Here is a 13,552-nt window from a genome sequence, read left to right on the forward strand (position 1 = left end):
CCCCCTTTTTCCCCTTTTCCTTTCCCCTTTTCCTCTTGGCCCCTCTAGACCACCTAACCTGCCTGCCCTTGAGAGGTTTTTATATTACTGGTTTTTTTTAACTTACAGCTGTTTCAGTAGATTTTAGTGGCTGTTAAGTCATTTTACTGCACATTTTGAAACTCTGTGGAGATTCCCTTGGTGAGCAATGGGAAACCACTGCTGCAACTTTTTATGTGTTTTCTTCCYCTGACTCATGAAATGGATTATTTGGATTTATCAGACCATGCTTTATTTGTGGGAGGTATTTTACAGCAAGGAATTAAAAACTTGTATCAGCTGTAGTTTTCCTGTTATTATTTATAAATCTGTTTTTATTTTTGTGATCTGCTTGTTACAAATACTGACCTGGAAGTTGAGAGCACAGAAACACTCTTGAGTTATAAAAAACCAAAATCTGGAATGAAACTGTTGCTCACTGTGACCTTCACAGACATTTTATCATTTCCTCCATCTTTGTGTACAGTATTGATGAAGTTTTAGTTCCATCAAGCTGGCAGCAGCCCAGTTCCTGAGAAATCTCTTATTATTCCCTTTCCCAAGCTGTGATGAGTAACTTTGTTTRATTCGAGTGTCAGGCTTTGCAGAAAGATCCAGGGATAATGAAGTCAGCAAGCTGTTGCTTTTTTTGGAAACCTAAATTTCTTTTTTTGCAGACCCCCAGTAGTGGTGGGCAGAGAATGCAGATGATAAAGGCAAATTTTGGCCGGGTAGGTGTCAGTTCTGATGTTTAAACTGATCCTTGCTGTGTTTCTTCTCCCTGCAGTCGATATTGAAGAAGACAGTGACAGTGACAGAAACTCCTTCAGCAGTTTTCCATTACAGTGCTGTGCAGGATTCCTGTAACAGCAAACATATCGATGCCATCGTGGAAGCAGCAAAGAGAGACCTCTCAGCCTTGATGAAACTTGACGTGAGTTATTGCAGGGGGAGCTGCCTTCCTTTCTGCTTTTCATCTCCTTGTGCCAGGAACTGAGAGGTGGATTGTCTGCCCAGTGTGCTGTGGATGGGCTGGATGTTTTATTCAATAGCTGTTGAAGTCATTAGAAGGGCTGAAATAAATGTGAGTTATTCTGCCATTTCACCAGGCCACGCTGGAATGCAGTGCATGAACCTTCCCTCTCTGCCCTGCAAGCAGCACGTGGGCAATTCCCCCCTCCTCCCATTTCCACGCTCTCCGTGGGTGGGTGAAGTTTGGGAAGGTTCAGGTGATTGCTGAATCCATKAATCCCGGAGGCAGTGCACCCCAGGGTGTTGTTTGGGTTTGGAATTGTGTCCCTGTGCTCTGGGAGCAGCTCCCAGTGGGTCCTGTGCCCGTGGCAGGGGTGTGCTGGTCCCTGCTGAGCCCCTTGGTGGTGCAACAAGGATTGAAAATGATGGTTTTCATCATTCCAGCTGCATTTCATTATGGAGGGGTGTCTGTTCATGTGCAGAATCAGGCATTTTGGGAAAGCTGTGCCTCTCAGTCAGCCCCACACATCCTTGCTTTGCTCCAGTCTGTGCTGCAATAATTCCGGGCTGCTGCTGCTGCCAGAGGATGGGCACAGCTGCTGCTCCTCCTCCTCTGCCTCCAGAGCTGTCACCAAACAACACTTGCTAGAACTTTAAAAGATTTCATTTTGGATTTTAGCATTCCCTTCCTGACTTCCAAAATGATTCCCCCTGCAGCTTCAAAATCCCTGTCAGGGTCTTTCAGCTCCCAGCTCCGAGGTGCCTGTTCCACATCATCACTGATCTGAGTCTCTCAGTCTGCAGGAGCCTTGTCTGTCTCATTATGATAATTTCCAGGTGTTTTCAGGCATTTATATCCTCRTGAAAGGCTACAGGCTATTTGGGAGGAAATTCCTGTTACAGGAAGGGTAAAGTAGGKCTAGGTGCCTTCATCTGGTCTGTTCTTGATACAACTCTCAGATCATGAGCAAAAATTCCAAGATGATTGGAGCTCCTAATTACAGCACTTTTTTTTTTAGTGGTCTAGAATAAATTTCTCGGTAATTAATGAGGAACAGTTTAGAGATAAAGTTAATTGCAACAGCATCCTTTAAAAGCAGCACCTACTAAGCAGTGCTTGTAACATGAAGATCTAACTAACAGTGAAATAGAGTAGGATTTTCAAACTTCGGTATTACAGCAACCTAATTTTTCACAAGCAAATATGAATCTGATGGGATGKAGCCAAATGGCAGAAATGTCATTGAAAGCTCAATTTTTTTTTCCATGTAGGAGTAGCAAAAGTTGTTTCTTCTACAGGCAATGCAAGAAAAATTGTATTGTGCACAAAATATTTGTGTTCAATGCTGCTTGCATGAAAGAAAATGAATTCTTGTAAAATTCTCTTAAAAAAAAAGAGATGTTTTCTTTCTTGGCTGGTTGGAAGCATCTTAAGTTGTCATTTTTCAAAGCAGCCAGAGTGGATAAGATGAAGATGTGTTAATGACAGGGGATGGTAGATTTAGGGTTTGTTTGGTTGTTGGGGTTTTCTCAYATTGCAGTGAGAGGGGTAAATGTCTCTAGGACAGAGTCGTTCATTCAAGTAGCTTTTAGGTATCTGACTTCAGTAATCAAATTTCTTTTTTTTTCTTTTGTTTTACCTGAATTCCTTGGATCTCTGACATGAATGGTTTTCAATCTCATACAGTTTTGGTGTGGTTTCAGCTTTACCTGCAGTCATGATAGGAGGGTTAAGCAGCGTTGCAGGGAATATTCTCTGTGTGAGTTAAGAGAGAATTTTCTTTGACAAAAGGATTATTTGTCCTGGTTAATTATTGCTTTATTTAAACTTTATAATTGGTTTGTGTTTTCACTTCTGTGCTATAAACCCCTGCTAATCTGTTACCCAAAAATAACCTCTGTTAYGTCTTATATTGGTTAATGTAACTGAGTTGGTTGGGTTTGTTGCTGCAATCATTTGTTRCAGTTGTGCAAAGAAAGAAACTTGCTGGGAAATGGAGTTTGTTGGGGTAATGATTTATTTTTCCTAAAAAATTGTGGCTGGAGGGGGCTGGAGTGGATCAGTGCAGGTCTTTAACTTAAACCCTGTGACTGTGCAGTGCTGAATTTGGGTTTGCTGGTCTCACCCAWTTGATGGAGAAAGGATGGATTTTATTTGTCAGCTCTTTTATTGCTTCACGGGGCAGTGATGGCACAGCAAAGGAGGATATCRAGGTCTGCTTGGAGGTCACTCAGACCCTTCTCACGCCCCAGGCACAATCAGATATTGCCARGTCACTTCTGGCAGGCTTTTGGCTAAGCTCTTCTGAAAGATCTCCAATGATGAGGCTTTCACAGCCCTGAGTTCAATCTATCCCGACGCTTAAGGAGTCTTAGACACGAAGAAAATCTTTGCAGCAATTTTTCTTGGAGCTAATGCAGCCTGAAAATGCTCTTGATAAGCAGAGCTCATGGGGGAGCTTGTATTCCCCTGCTGAGAGGTGCTTTCAGAGTTACAACTTTGTCTTTAAGAACAGATAATACTACACAACCATAAATGTCTAAATATAGAAAAAGACATTATAGGAATTAGCTGAGTTGCTATTGCTGAACTGAAATATTTTGACAGGTGCTTGTCAGGTCCTCTACATTGGATATGTTCCCATGAAACAGATTGGCTCTAATAAAACTATTTTTTKATGAAAATATGTTCTTTTTATCAGCAGTAGGTGTGAAGAATAATTGTGATTATTTCCCTTACGCTATTTTTTCCGACCCAAAATGGGAAAAAATCCAAACCTGGCAGTCCAATTGCGCTGGTGGAGTGTTTACATCTCTGCTGTGCTGGTTTCCTGCTGAATGAGGTTAATGCCTGGGGTCACATTCTGCTCTGCTCTCATGCTGAATTGGTTCTTCCTGCRAGTGCAGCTCTTGCTTTTTGTGCTTCTGCCTCTGTGGCAGAGCYTGGGCACAGCCAAACACCCAGGGAAGCTGTGAGAGCCAGAGCTGGGCTGTCTCTCCTCAGCCTGGCATGTGAACCCATAACTGAGCTTTGTTTCCTGCCCCAGCCATTCAGGGGTGATGAGAAAATGTTGAATTTCTGAAGATTTATGAGAAAGCTGGATAGGGACTGTGGGGATGGGGTGACAGGAATGACCTGAAGCTGAAGGMGGGCAGGGTTACATTGGGTAYTGGGGAGAAATTCTTTGTTTTAAGCATGGGSAGGCCCTGGCACAGGGTGCCCAGAGAAGCTGTGGCTGCCCCTGGATCCCTGGCAGTGCCCAAGGCCAGGCTGGACATTGGGGCTGGGAGCAGCCTGGGACAGTGGGAGGTGTCCCTGCCATGGCAGGGGTGGCACTGGATGGGCTTTAAGGTCCCTTGGAAACCAACCCAGTCTGGGATTYTGTGATTTGCTGGTTTGGGTGAAAGTTGTGCCAAAGCAAAGGTGGCCTGAAGCGTTAGGATTTGATCCTGASTGCACTGGGGAGCCCAGACTGTGTGGGCAGTTCTGTGGGATGGACAGCAGAGTCTCTTTGTGCCTGTTGGTTGCTGTGTGGTGCTCTCAGGGTGATGGTGCTGCAAGGAATCTTTGGGTGAAAGGAATTTTTGGGCTCAGCCAGCTCAGCTGCTTGACATAACAAGAGATTGGGGTCCACACTGATGATAGTTTTGGGAAGACCCTTCCCTCCCATGTGCTTTTCACTTGGAAGGGAAATTCTGACTTTTCTCTGCCTGAGCACAGGACTCCGTGAGCTTGGGAAGCTTTTGTGTGTACGAAAATCTGCTGTGCAGGCACAGTCTGAGGGTTGTGCTGGGGGAAACCAAGGGTTGGGTCATCCTGTCCAGTTCCTCCATCATGTAGAGAGTCTCCTCCAGTTTCACCTTCCTTTGATAAAAACTTCTTTTTTCATGTTTTTCATGGCAGCTGATACAGGTCTCTTTTCTTTATAGACCCTTTAAAGAGTCTTGGGGGGAGCTTGACAAATAGAAAATCCTTAAGAATCCAAGTGTGATCAATTAAAATGGATCAAAAATGGATTTTTTTTTTCTCTTCTGGAAGAAGTCTCTGTTGGGTAGAGAAACATAAAAATACCTGCTGTGTTTTAGAGATTCAAGTATTTATACATCATCTTTAGTAACTATTGTTCTTACTTGCTTTTTTTGGGTGTTTCATGGTATTCTGGGATCTTTTCCTGTGCACAGAGCAGTAAATTGTACCTCCCACCCTTTTCTTCTCCAGAATCCCACGCTGCTGAACGGCAAAGTGACGCTGCACCAGGTCACAGCTGGCACGGTGCTGTCCAGGCAGGGAGACCAGGTGAGTGTGGCTGGGTCTGTGCCCCTCCAGGAGATAATAAACCATTCCCAGCTGAGCCTCCCAAGCCATCTCTTCTCAAGGTGAAGCACCCCCAGCTCTGGGTTTGCCACTGGAGCTGCAGGCACAGCCAGAGTGGGATGTGGTATGTGTGTGCTGTCAGCTCTCCTGCTGGAAGGGGTGGAGTATCCCACTTTCCTCCTTCCTCAGGAACCTTTTCTCACACCCTGCACTGTGGGTTTTGGTGCTGTCACACCGACCCRGCATTCTTTGTTTACAGCAAAATGTATTTAGGGTATAACAAACTTCATTTATGGTAATCCTGTGTAAACGGGTGAGCTTAAGCAAAGCAGCTGATGGGCAGCTGCAGTTGCAGGGCTGGGTTCTGCTCTCTGCCCTGCTGTGCCCCAAATCCTGCTGCTCTGAYTCCCCATTACCTCCTCTGTTGCCTTGAAAGGCTAATTTTAATAAYRACATAGACACGGTTAAGAGGATGAAAAGGGTTTTATTTTGGTATTTGGTATCTCAGGTGCACAATTTGATGGCAAAATKCACTTTTGTCTACAGTACKGATACAAGTTGGATAGATTTCAGGRATTWGTATATTTATTTAGGATTCTTCAGTAGGAAACTTAATGCAGTATTTTTTTTATTTTAATGAACTTTTTCTTAGAATGAGGCTAGAGTTCAGTTTACACARTATGTTCTGGAGAGAAGGCTTCGCTCAAGGTTGGAATCTCAGGTTTGAGATAGCACAGGGTACGTTGATTTTTTCTTCAGGATGTTTGGTCTTTTTGCTCAGTAGAATTCTTAAACTAAGTTGTAATATTAGGCTACAAGAATTATAAGTATGTAGTTTAAGGGGTATATGGGATATATAAGGGTGCAGAAGTTTTTAAAAGGGTATGTAAAATATAAAAAAGTGTACATAARAAGGAAAGACAAAAATCATTATCTTTTCCCTCCCAGTTCTCTTGTTCTTCCTTGATRCCTCGAAGATGCAGCCTTCATTTTTCATAACCACCCCAAAGAGAAACACATTTTTCAATATTGTGCCTGCTTAGTTTTAAATATTCATAACCAGCTTTTAATAATTCACTATTGTGTCTTATTTTACCACCTAATTGTTCCAAAGCTGCAGGGAGCTTTCTGGSAAACAGATCGCTCGTGATAGCGCTGTCACCGGGATAATTGCTTTTAAAATCTTGAGGTTTTTTTATTCAGCTCTTTTTTTTTTTTCTTATCCCCATTTGCTCCAGGATGTCAATGTTTGCTTTGTGGTCTCGGGGATGCTGCACGTGTACCAGAGGAAGATYGACTCTGAGGAGGACACCTGCCTGTTCATCACCCACCCCGGGGAGCTCGTGGGCCAGCTTGCTGTGCTCACCGGGGAGCCCCTCATTTTCACCATCAAGGCCAACAGAGACTGCAGCTTCCTCTCCATCTCCAAGTCCCATTTCTATGAGTGAGTTCTGCCACTTTGATTTGGATTTTTTAAAGTATTTTTAAAATATTTTTAATGGCCTTTTTGAACAAAGGACCAGGGTAGTGACTGTCCCCTGTGCTGGGGGCTGCTGGGGCCACACATCAAATCCTGGGTTGGATTTTGGGCCCCTCACTGCAGGAAAGACACTGAGGGGCTGGAGAGTGTCCAGGGAAGGGAACGGAGCTGGGGAAGGATATGGAGCCCCAGGAGAGGCTGAGGGAGCTGGGAAAGGGGCTCAGCCTGGGGAAAAGGGGGATCAGGGGGGACTTTGTGGCTCTGCACAACTCCCTGACAGGAGGGGACAGCCGGGGGGGTCGGGCTCTGCTCCAGGGAACAGGGACAGGAGGAGAGGGAACGGCCTCAGGCTGGGCTGGGGAGGAGCAGGATGGATTTTATTGAAAATTTCTTCCCTGGAATGGTGGTCAGACATCTGAACAGGCTGTTCAGGCAGTGGTGGAGTCACCATCCCTGGAGGCATTCAAAAAAAGTATAGATCTAGCCCTTTGTGATGTGGTTTAGTGGGYCTGGGGGTGTTCAGTTAAAGCTTGGACTTGATGTTCTTGGATTTTTTTCTTGGAGTTTTTTCCAGCTGGGATGATTCCCCGATTCCAAATGTGAGTGTTGGGTGCCTGTGCTGCTGCAGTGATCCCACAGCACCATGCAGGTTGTGGGGTGGGTGTGGGTGCCTGCGTGGGCTGTGGCACAACTGTCAGGGGTTTAATTCCAGCAAGGAAAGCCATTCAGGGAACGTRGGAATATGAAATGGTGACATCTTTGCTCAGGGCCTGCAGAGCCCTTACCCAGTGGGATGGGAATTATGGCCCAAGGTTTCCACACTTCATAATCCAGAGAAGAAAATCTGCCCAGAGCTTGCACTTGGCTGGGTTATTGCTGCTTTGCCAGGCCCTTTCTCTTGGATTGATTATTCCTTTTTGCTGGAAAACCTCCCCAGTTCTGTTCCCAGASAGAGCCAGGGTGTTGGTTGTGTTGGGAGTGATTGGTCTGGGTGTAACTGTGGSTTTTTAATGCTCACTAATGGAGCAGGTTAAGGAATAATTCCCCTGTGCCAGACAGGTTCCTTCCTGGACCYTGGAAGTAGCACCTGACTTGGGAGTTAATGCTTAAATGGGGATGTAGGTAATTAAAATTTCAATGTGATGCCTGTGGTTAGCCTGGTTGCCAATAATAATGATTAATGCCCTTGATTTCTTCTGTGATCCTGTCATTGAGAGTTACAATTAGTTCACACACATCATTTGTGTCTAATGCACRATTTCCTTTCATAAACTCCTTTTCCAGCTCCTGGAATGAGTCCTGAATTCGTTGGAGGATTTCTGAGAGGCTGTTGTGTTTTCTGGGCTGCTGTTCTGTTGCACATCTCTGCATCTTTCCTGCTTTCTAAAGAATTTGAATTATTTGTGTTCCTGCTCAGCTCTGCCCACAATCCTGACTCKGGGATTTTGCTTTCCCCACCTCAGGGCTGTGGAGCTGAAGGTGCTGTGCTCAGCTTGTTGTGTTTTTCCCAGCCTGTGAGGTGGTTGTCAGCTCCTTGGCCCAGTTTCTGAGAGATGCTTCCCACTTGTGCCATTCCATGTGGCACCAGGCTATTTCTCCTGAACACCCCCTTTTTCTCTCTATCTTTTCCTGTTGTTTTCCTACTGGTGTCTGATTAGAAATTTCATTAAGTTATCTCAGCCGGCCAGGCAGATTCCACCTTTTCCTCCTTTTTTTTCTTTTCCTTGTTTTTCTTTTTGATGCCCAGGGCTGGATTCTTTCTCTTATTTGCTGAAGCTCATTTTCCTGAGTTTTGTCTTCTCTTTCAAGAACTGAATTACCTCTTGTTTATTCCAGTTCACCTTTCTGCTTCCATGAACCCCTTACCAGTCAGGGATCAAGACCTATCAATATATCACYTTATCATCATTTTTGGGTCCTTTCCAAATCTTTCTTTTTCTCYTTTAAAGTCCATTAAGTATCTGTTCTCTGCATTTGACAAGCTCTGTGATAATCCAGGATTTCCTCTTCACAATTTTTATGGCACTTYTGACTCCTGTGCCCATATTTAAAAYTGGCATTGGAGAAAGCCTTTGAAAAACAATCAGGTTCCTTCAAGGTGGTCTAKTTTTGCTTTGAACTCTGTGAGAAAGAAAAACTTGTTAATAAATTTAGATTTTATTCTCTATTTTTATGACAAATTCTGAGTTCATAGTCCCAAAATGTTTGGCTTTTTCCTTTGCTTGGAATCTCAGAGGAATTAYTTTTGTSTTCATTTGTTTATTTTTCTCTTAGCTTGCAGACTTCCTCTCCATCTCCCAAGTCCCATTTCTATGAGTGAGTTCTGCCATACTTTGATATAGGTTTTTTAAAGTGTTTAAAAAAAAATTAAAGGCCCTTTTGAACAAAGGATCACGGTACTGACTGTGCTTGGTGCTGGTGGGGCCACACATCAAATCCTGGGTTTGATTTTGAGCCTTTCACTGCAAGAAAGACACTGAGGGGCTAGAGAGTGTCAAATTTGACAAGARCTTCTATTATTCTSCWAAATTTCATTSYTCATTTCTTGTCYTGTRTATTTCCTCTTTTCCTCTGGGCTGCCCTGGGATATTTGATGTGTTTTTTTCTCAATAATCAATGAGAGGGTGAAGCAGGAAGCACATGGTCAAGGCAAAGAGCACAGAGGTGGTGGAGAATTGAGARAATTGGATGTTGGATTAAATCTTTCCCCTGAAACTTGGGGGCAGGAGCCTTTTTTGTGGTGCTGCCATGAGGAAATCACTGTCTGTAGGTGCAAGGTGGCAGGAGCTGGTGCTGTGGTGAATCCAGGGGTAATTCCAGGGAATGTGCCTGCAGGGCTTTGTGAACTGTGCTGCTCCTAGAAAACAGGAATGGAGGTGTCCCCAGGATCTCCTGAGAGAACAAACTCAGGTTCTGCACTGCCAGGGGCTCTCTCACATTTTCTGCTTCAGGAAATTTCACCCTTTGGAGGCTTCATTGTGGGCACTTGCCATAGAAGCTTTGATTTTTGTTTGGTTTTGCCAGCCAAGCTGAAAATCCCATTGCAGCTGYATCCCCAGGAAGACCTGCAGAAGTCCCAGGCTCTCACAGAAAATATTCAGCCCTTTCATAAAGAATCCTCAAAGTCCCTTCAGAAACCTCTGCAGTACAGAGCTTTGCATTTTAATTTTCTCAGTGCCCAGCAGAAGAACAAGGATGCCCACATGAGAGAAAGGAAACTGGGCTGAAAATGGGTGAAAAAACCTTTTATCTCTTTCTTTAGGGTGGGTTTTACTTTCTGTGTCAATTCTCTTGTAGAAGCTGGGTAGCACTGAGGAAGATAAGAGAGTTCCAGGTGGAAATCAAAGAAGCCTGGTGGTAGTTTACATTTTGAATGCTTTGAGTATTAAGATCTGTATTGTGAGGGAGGAAAAGGGTAAATTGCTGTTATTGATGCCAGCAGACAGCCTGGGAGGAGACTTGGAGAGCTGAKCAAGCAAGTGGAGTAAAACCAATGAACTAAACCTTTCAGGAAGTTTTTGGGAATTTATTTAACTTTTGAATCAGAAGGGGGATAGGGCTCTTTGTGTCTGTAGGTGTTTTGGTCAGGATGGCATGGAAAAAACAGGGCAAGGGAAGAGGGTGAGGAGAGAAAAGCTGTGCTGCTTTTTGGTGTTTGCTGGCTGGGTTTGGAAGTGTTCCAGATGTCAGAGCTGGTGTTCAGTTGGATTTACCTGTTCAGTTGGATTTACCTGTACACATTCAGGTGTGCTGAGTCCCTGAAATAGGGATGTGTGCCCATGAATCCTGGGCCTTTCAACTCCAGGGATTTGGGCTGCAATTCCAGGCTTCATTATTGCAGAAAWAGTAATTGTAAATAGTTGTAGTGAGGTTGATCAGATGTATTTTAGGCAGAGGTGGTTTTTAACATGTATTCCTTTGCATACTTAATGTTAAAATCTGATTGAATAAACAAATGCTCCCATAATGCATGTGAGAAAACAATACCTCAATGTTTGTGTCTCGCATTTTACTTTCTAGAGCCTAAGGACAATCCTGCCTTCTAGAGCCTAAGAAAAATTACTTCTTTTTGTAGTAACAAAAAAAAAAAAAAAGTGATATCCATTCTATGTAGATGTGAACTATCTGCTTTTTAACTTGAATAAGTTCAGAGGAAGGAGAGCAGGAGCCTGGGGCTGCCATGGCCCTCAGTCTGGGGCAGTTTGGGGCTCTGGCTGCAGCAGAGGCACTGAGGAAGGACACAGATGATGGTTTAGGGTCTGCAGGGCACATCCTGTGCCCCATCCAGGCAGAGCAGAGCTCCTGCTGGCCCTGGTTTTGCTATCCCAGTCCAGGATTGGGGATCTCTGCTTGGTTCTGCCTGTCCCAGTGATCCATGAGGAGCTGTGCATCCAAACAGAGCAGGGAGGGACAGAGCTCCTTCCAAACCTTGCTCTGTTCCTCTGTTATTGAGGGGTGAGGTTGGGCACAAAGCTGCCTTGGTTTGTGTTTGGGGGAAGCTCCCTCTGACCTTCCTCAGCAGGTTTTTTATCAGTCTGGTGCCTTCCCTGTGAAGAAAACGTGGGTGCAGAAAACTCAGCAAGGTTTAAGCAGGCCCAGTGCTGGAGCTGCCCCTGGGTCAGGGCAATCCTGGGATCCATCCAGGCTGGGAGGAGCAGCTGGAGCAGCCCTGGGAGCAGGAGCTGGGGGTGCTGGGGGTGAGAGCTGCACCTGCCCCAGCCCTGAACCCCCTGCCCTGGGCTGAGCCCAGCGTGGGCAGCAGGGGAGGGGAGGGGAGGGGGAGATTCTGCCCCTGTGCCCTGTGCTCAGGTCAGACCCCACTGCAGAGCTGCCCCAGCCCTGGGGAACAGCACAGGAGGGACCTGGAGCTGCTGCAGAGAGACCAGGGGAGGCACCAGGGGATCAGAGGGATGGAGCAGCTCTGCTGGGAGGGAAGGCTGGGACAGCTGGGGGTGCTCACCTGGAGAGGAGAAGCTTTGGGGTGAGCTCAGTGTGACCTTGCAGGGCCTGAAGGAGCTACAGGAAAGATGGAGAGGGACTGGGGACAAGGAATGGACGGACAGGACACAGGGAATGGCTTCCCACTGCCGGAGGGCAGGGATGGATGGGATATTGGGMAGGAATTGTTCCCTGGGAGGGTGGGGAGGCCCTGGCACAGGGTGCCCAGAGAAGCTGTGGCTGCCCCTGGATCCCTGGCAGTGCCCAAGGCCAGGCTGGACAGGATTTGGAGCAGGCTGTGTCTGTGTCCAGGTTTCGTGCAGCTCCCTCACCCTCTGTGTGCTGTTCCTGTGCTAGGGCTGCAGACCCTAGCAGACAAATCTTTTTCTCTGCAAATTGTTCCTTCTCGTGTGAAATAACTGCTTTTTATGAGTCTGCTCTGGGTGCTGTGCAGGAACAGGAAGGATGAGCTGCCCTAACAGGTAGAACAGACTGACATGTGCATGATCTGTTCCCTCCTGGCAGTGCTTCAGGAGGAATTGGAGTGTCAGTCCCACCGTGACAGGGTGCAGTGTTTTTCCATTTAAAAAGAAAGAGAAATAAGGCATTCCCAGGTGTCTGTGAGGGTGATTTTTGCTGGGCCTCACAGTCACTGTGGAGTTTGAGGCTGTCCTGGCAGAACCTTCTCAGAGTTTTTCAGTTTGAGGAACATACTGAATTCCATGCTGCTGTTATTATTAGAGACTGTTAAGCATGACTGAAAACATTCAGTGTGAAGATTGGGATCTTTGTTAGAGGATGTCTCAGTTCTTTGTGGTGTTTGCAGCAGRGCAAAGGGAATATTTGAAATGCAGAGCAGGTCTTTTGTTTTAAAGAGCATCAGGCTTTTAMATATAAAAAGATTCTGATGTGATATGTGGGGGAAACTGAGARACTGGGATGTGCAGAGCAGCAGGGAGGGAAGAATAGAAACCCATAACAAACTAATGGGTTAAAAACATCAGATTTTTGCAATGAACTCCTTCAGACACCAATGTGGAGTCTGTGCCTCAATCACCACAGAGTATATATACATTTATATATATAACTTACAAATCTGTGCTGGAACCCTGGAAAACAAGTGACAGAGCTGGTGTTTCTACCCGTGAGAATGTGGCATCAACAGAAATAAGAAATTTAAACAATAGAAGAGGACAAACAGCTGCAGCTGGTGTTTTTCTGAATGCTTGGATGCTCATGCTGTAGATGACCAATAGTGGTGTGCTGTAGTTGAATAATAGCCAGTGAATCTGTTGTAGTAGTTTGGTTGCCAATGAATATGTAACAWGAGTGACAACAGATAAAAGTGTATAAATGAGGCTGATTTTTGGAATAAAYRGCTTTTGGCCCTTTACARGGTACTGATGTGCRTGGTGGCTGCCCCTCAGTGACAGCCCTGTCCCTGTTTTGGGGAGGCACTTGGATAACCCATTTTTCCCTTTTTTGCTCAGGATCATGCGGGAGCAGCCCAGTGTGGTGCTGGGGGTGGCCCACACGGTGGTGAAGAGGATGTCCCCCTTTGTCAGGCAGATTGACTTCGCCCTCGACTGGATGGAGGTGGAGGCTGGGCGAGCTGTTTACAGGTGAGACCTGGACAAAACTGCATGTTTGTTGAAGTTTTCCTGCTTACTGAGCTGTACTCCCTTGGGGTTGTGTAAAATGAGAACCTCAGGCTGTGTTTATCAACAGTTCCATCAGGTTTATCACTTTGCCTGTTTTGAGATTATTTTCTTTATGCTTCAATTTCTTGTCTCCACGTGTTGATAAATTATTTCAGACCATTCCTCATC

The 13,552-nt window shown here is 45.5% G+C and overlaps 1 protein-coding gene across 1 annotated transcript in view; it reads left to right on the forward strand.

The window, feature by feature from the left end:
• Positions 1–13,552, forward strand: part of PNPLA7 (patatin like phospholipase domain containing 7) — a gene marked incomplete at its 5' end in the record, with an annotated part of 134,385 nt that overhangs the window by 22,274 nt on the left and 98,559 nt on the right. Inside the window, 4 exons of the mRNA XM_057378351.1 lie at positions 806–952; positions 5,210–5,287; positions 6,544–6,749; positions 13,214–13,345. Coding sequence (XP_057234334.1) covers positions 806–952; positions 5,210–5,287; positions 6,544–6,749; positions 13,214–13,345 — 563 coding nt within the window. The remainder of the gene's footprint in view (positions 1–805; positions 953–5,209; positions 5,288–6,543; positions 6,750–13,213; positions 13,346–13,552) is intronic.

The sequence above is a fragment of the Malurus melanocephalus genome, unplaced genomic scaffold (genome assembly GCF_030028575.1).
Source record: "Malurus melanocephalus ecotype Western Australia unplaced genomic scaffold, MMel_1.1 scaffold_355, whole genome shotgun sequence".
Taxonomy (NCBI): domain Eukaryota; kingdom Metazoa; phylum Chordata; class Aves; order Passeriformes; family Maluridae; genus Malurus; species Malurus melanocephalus.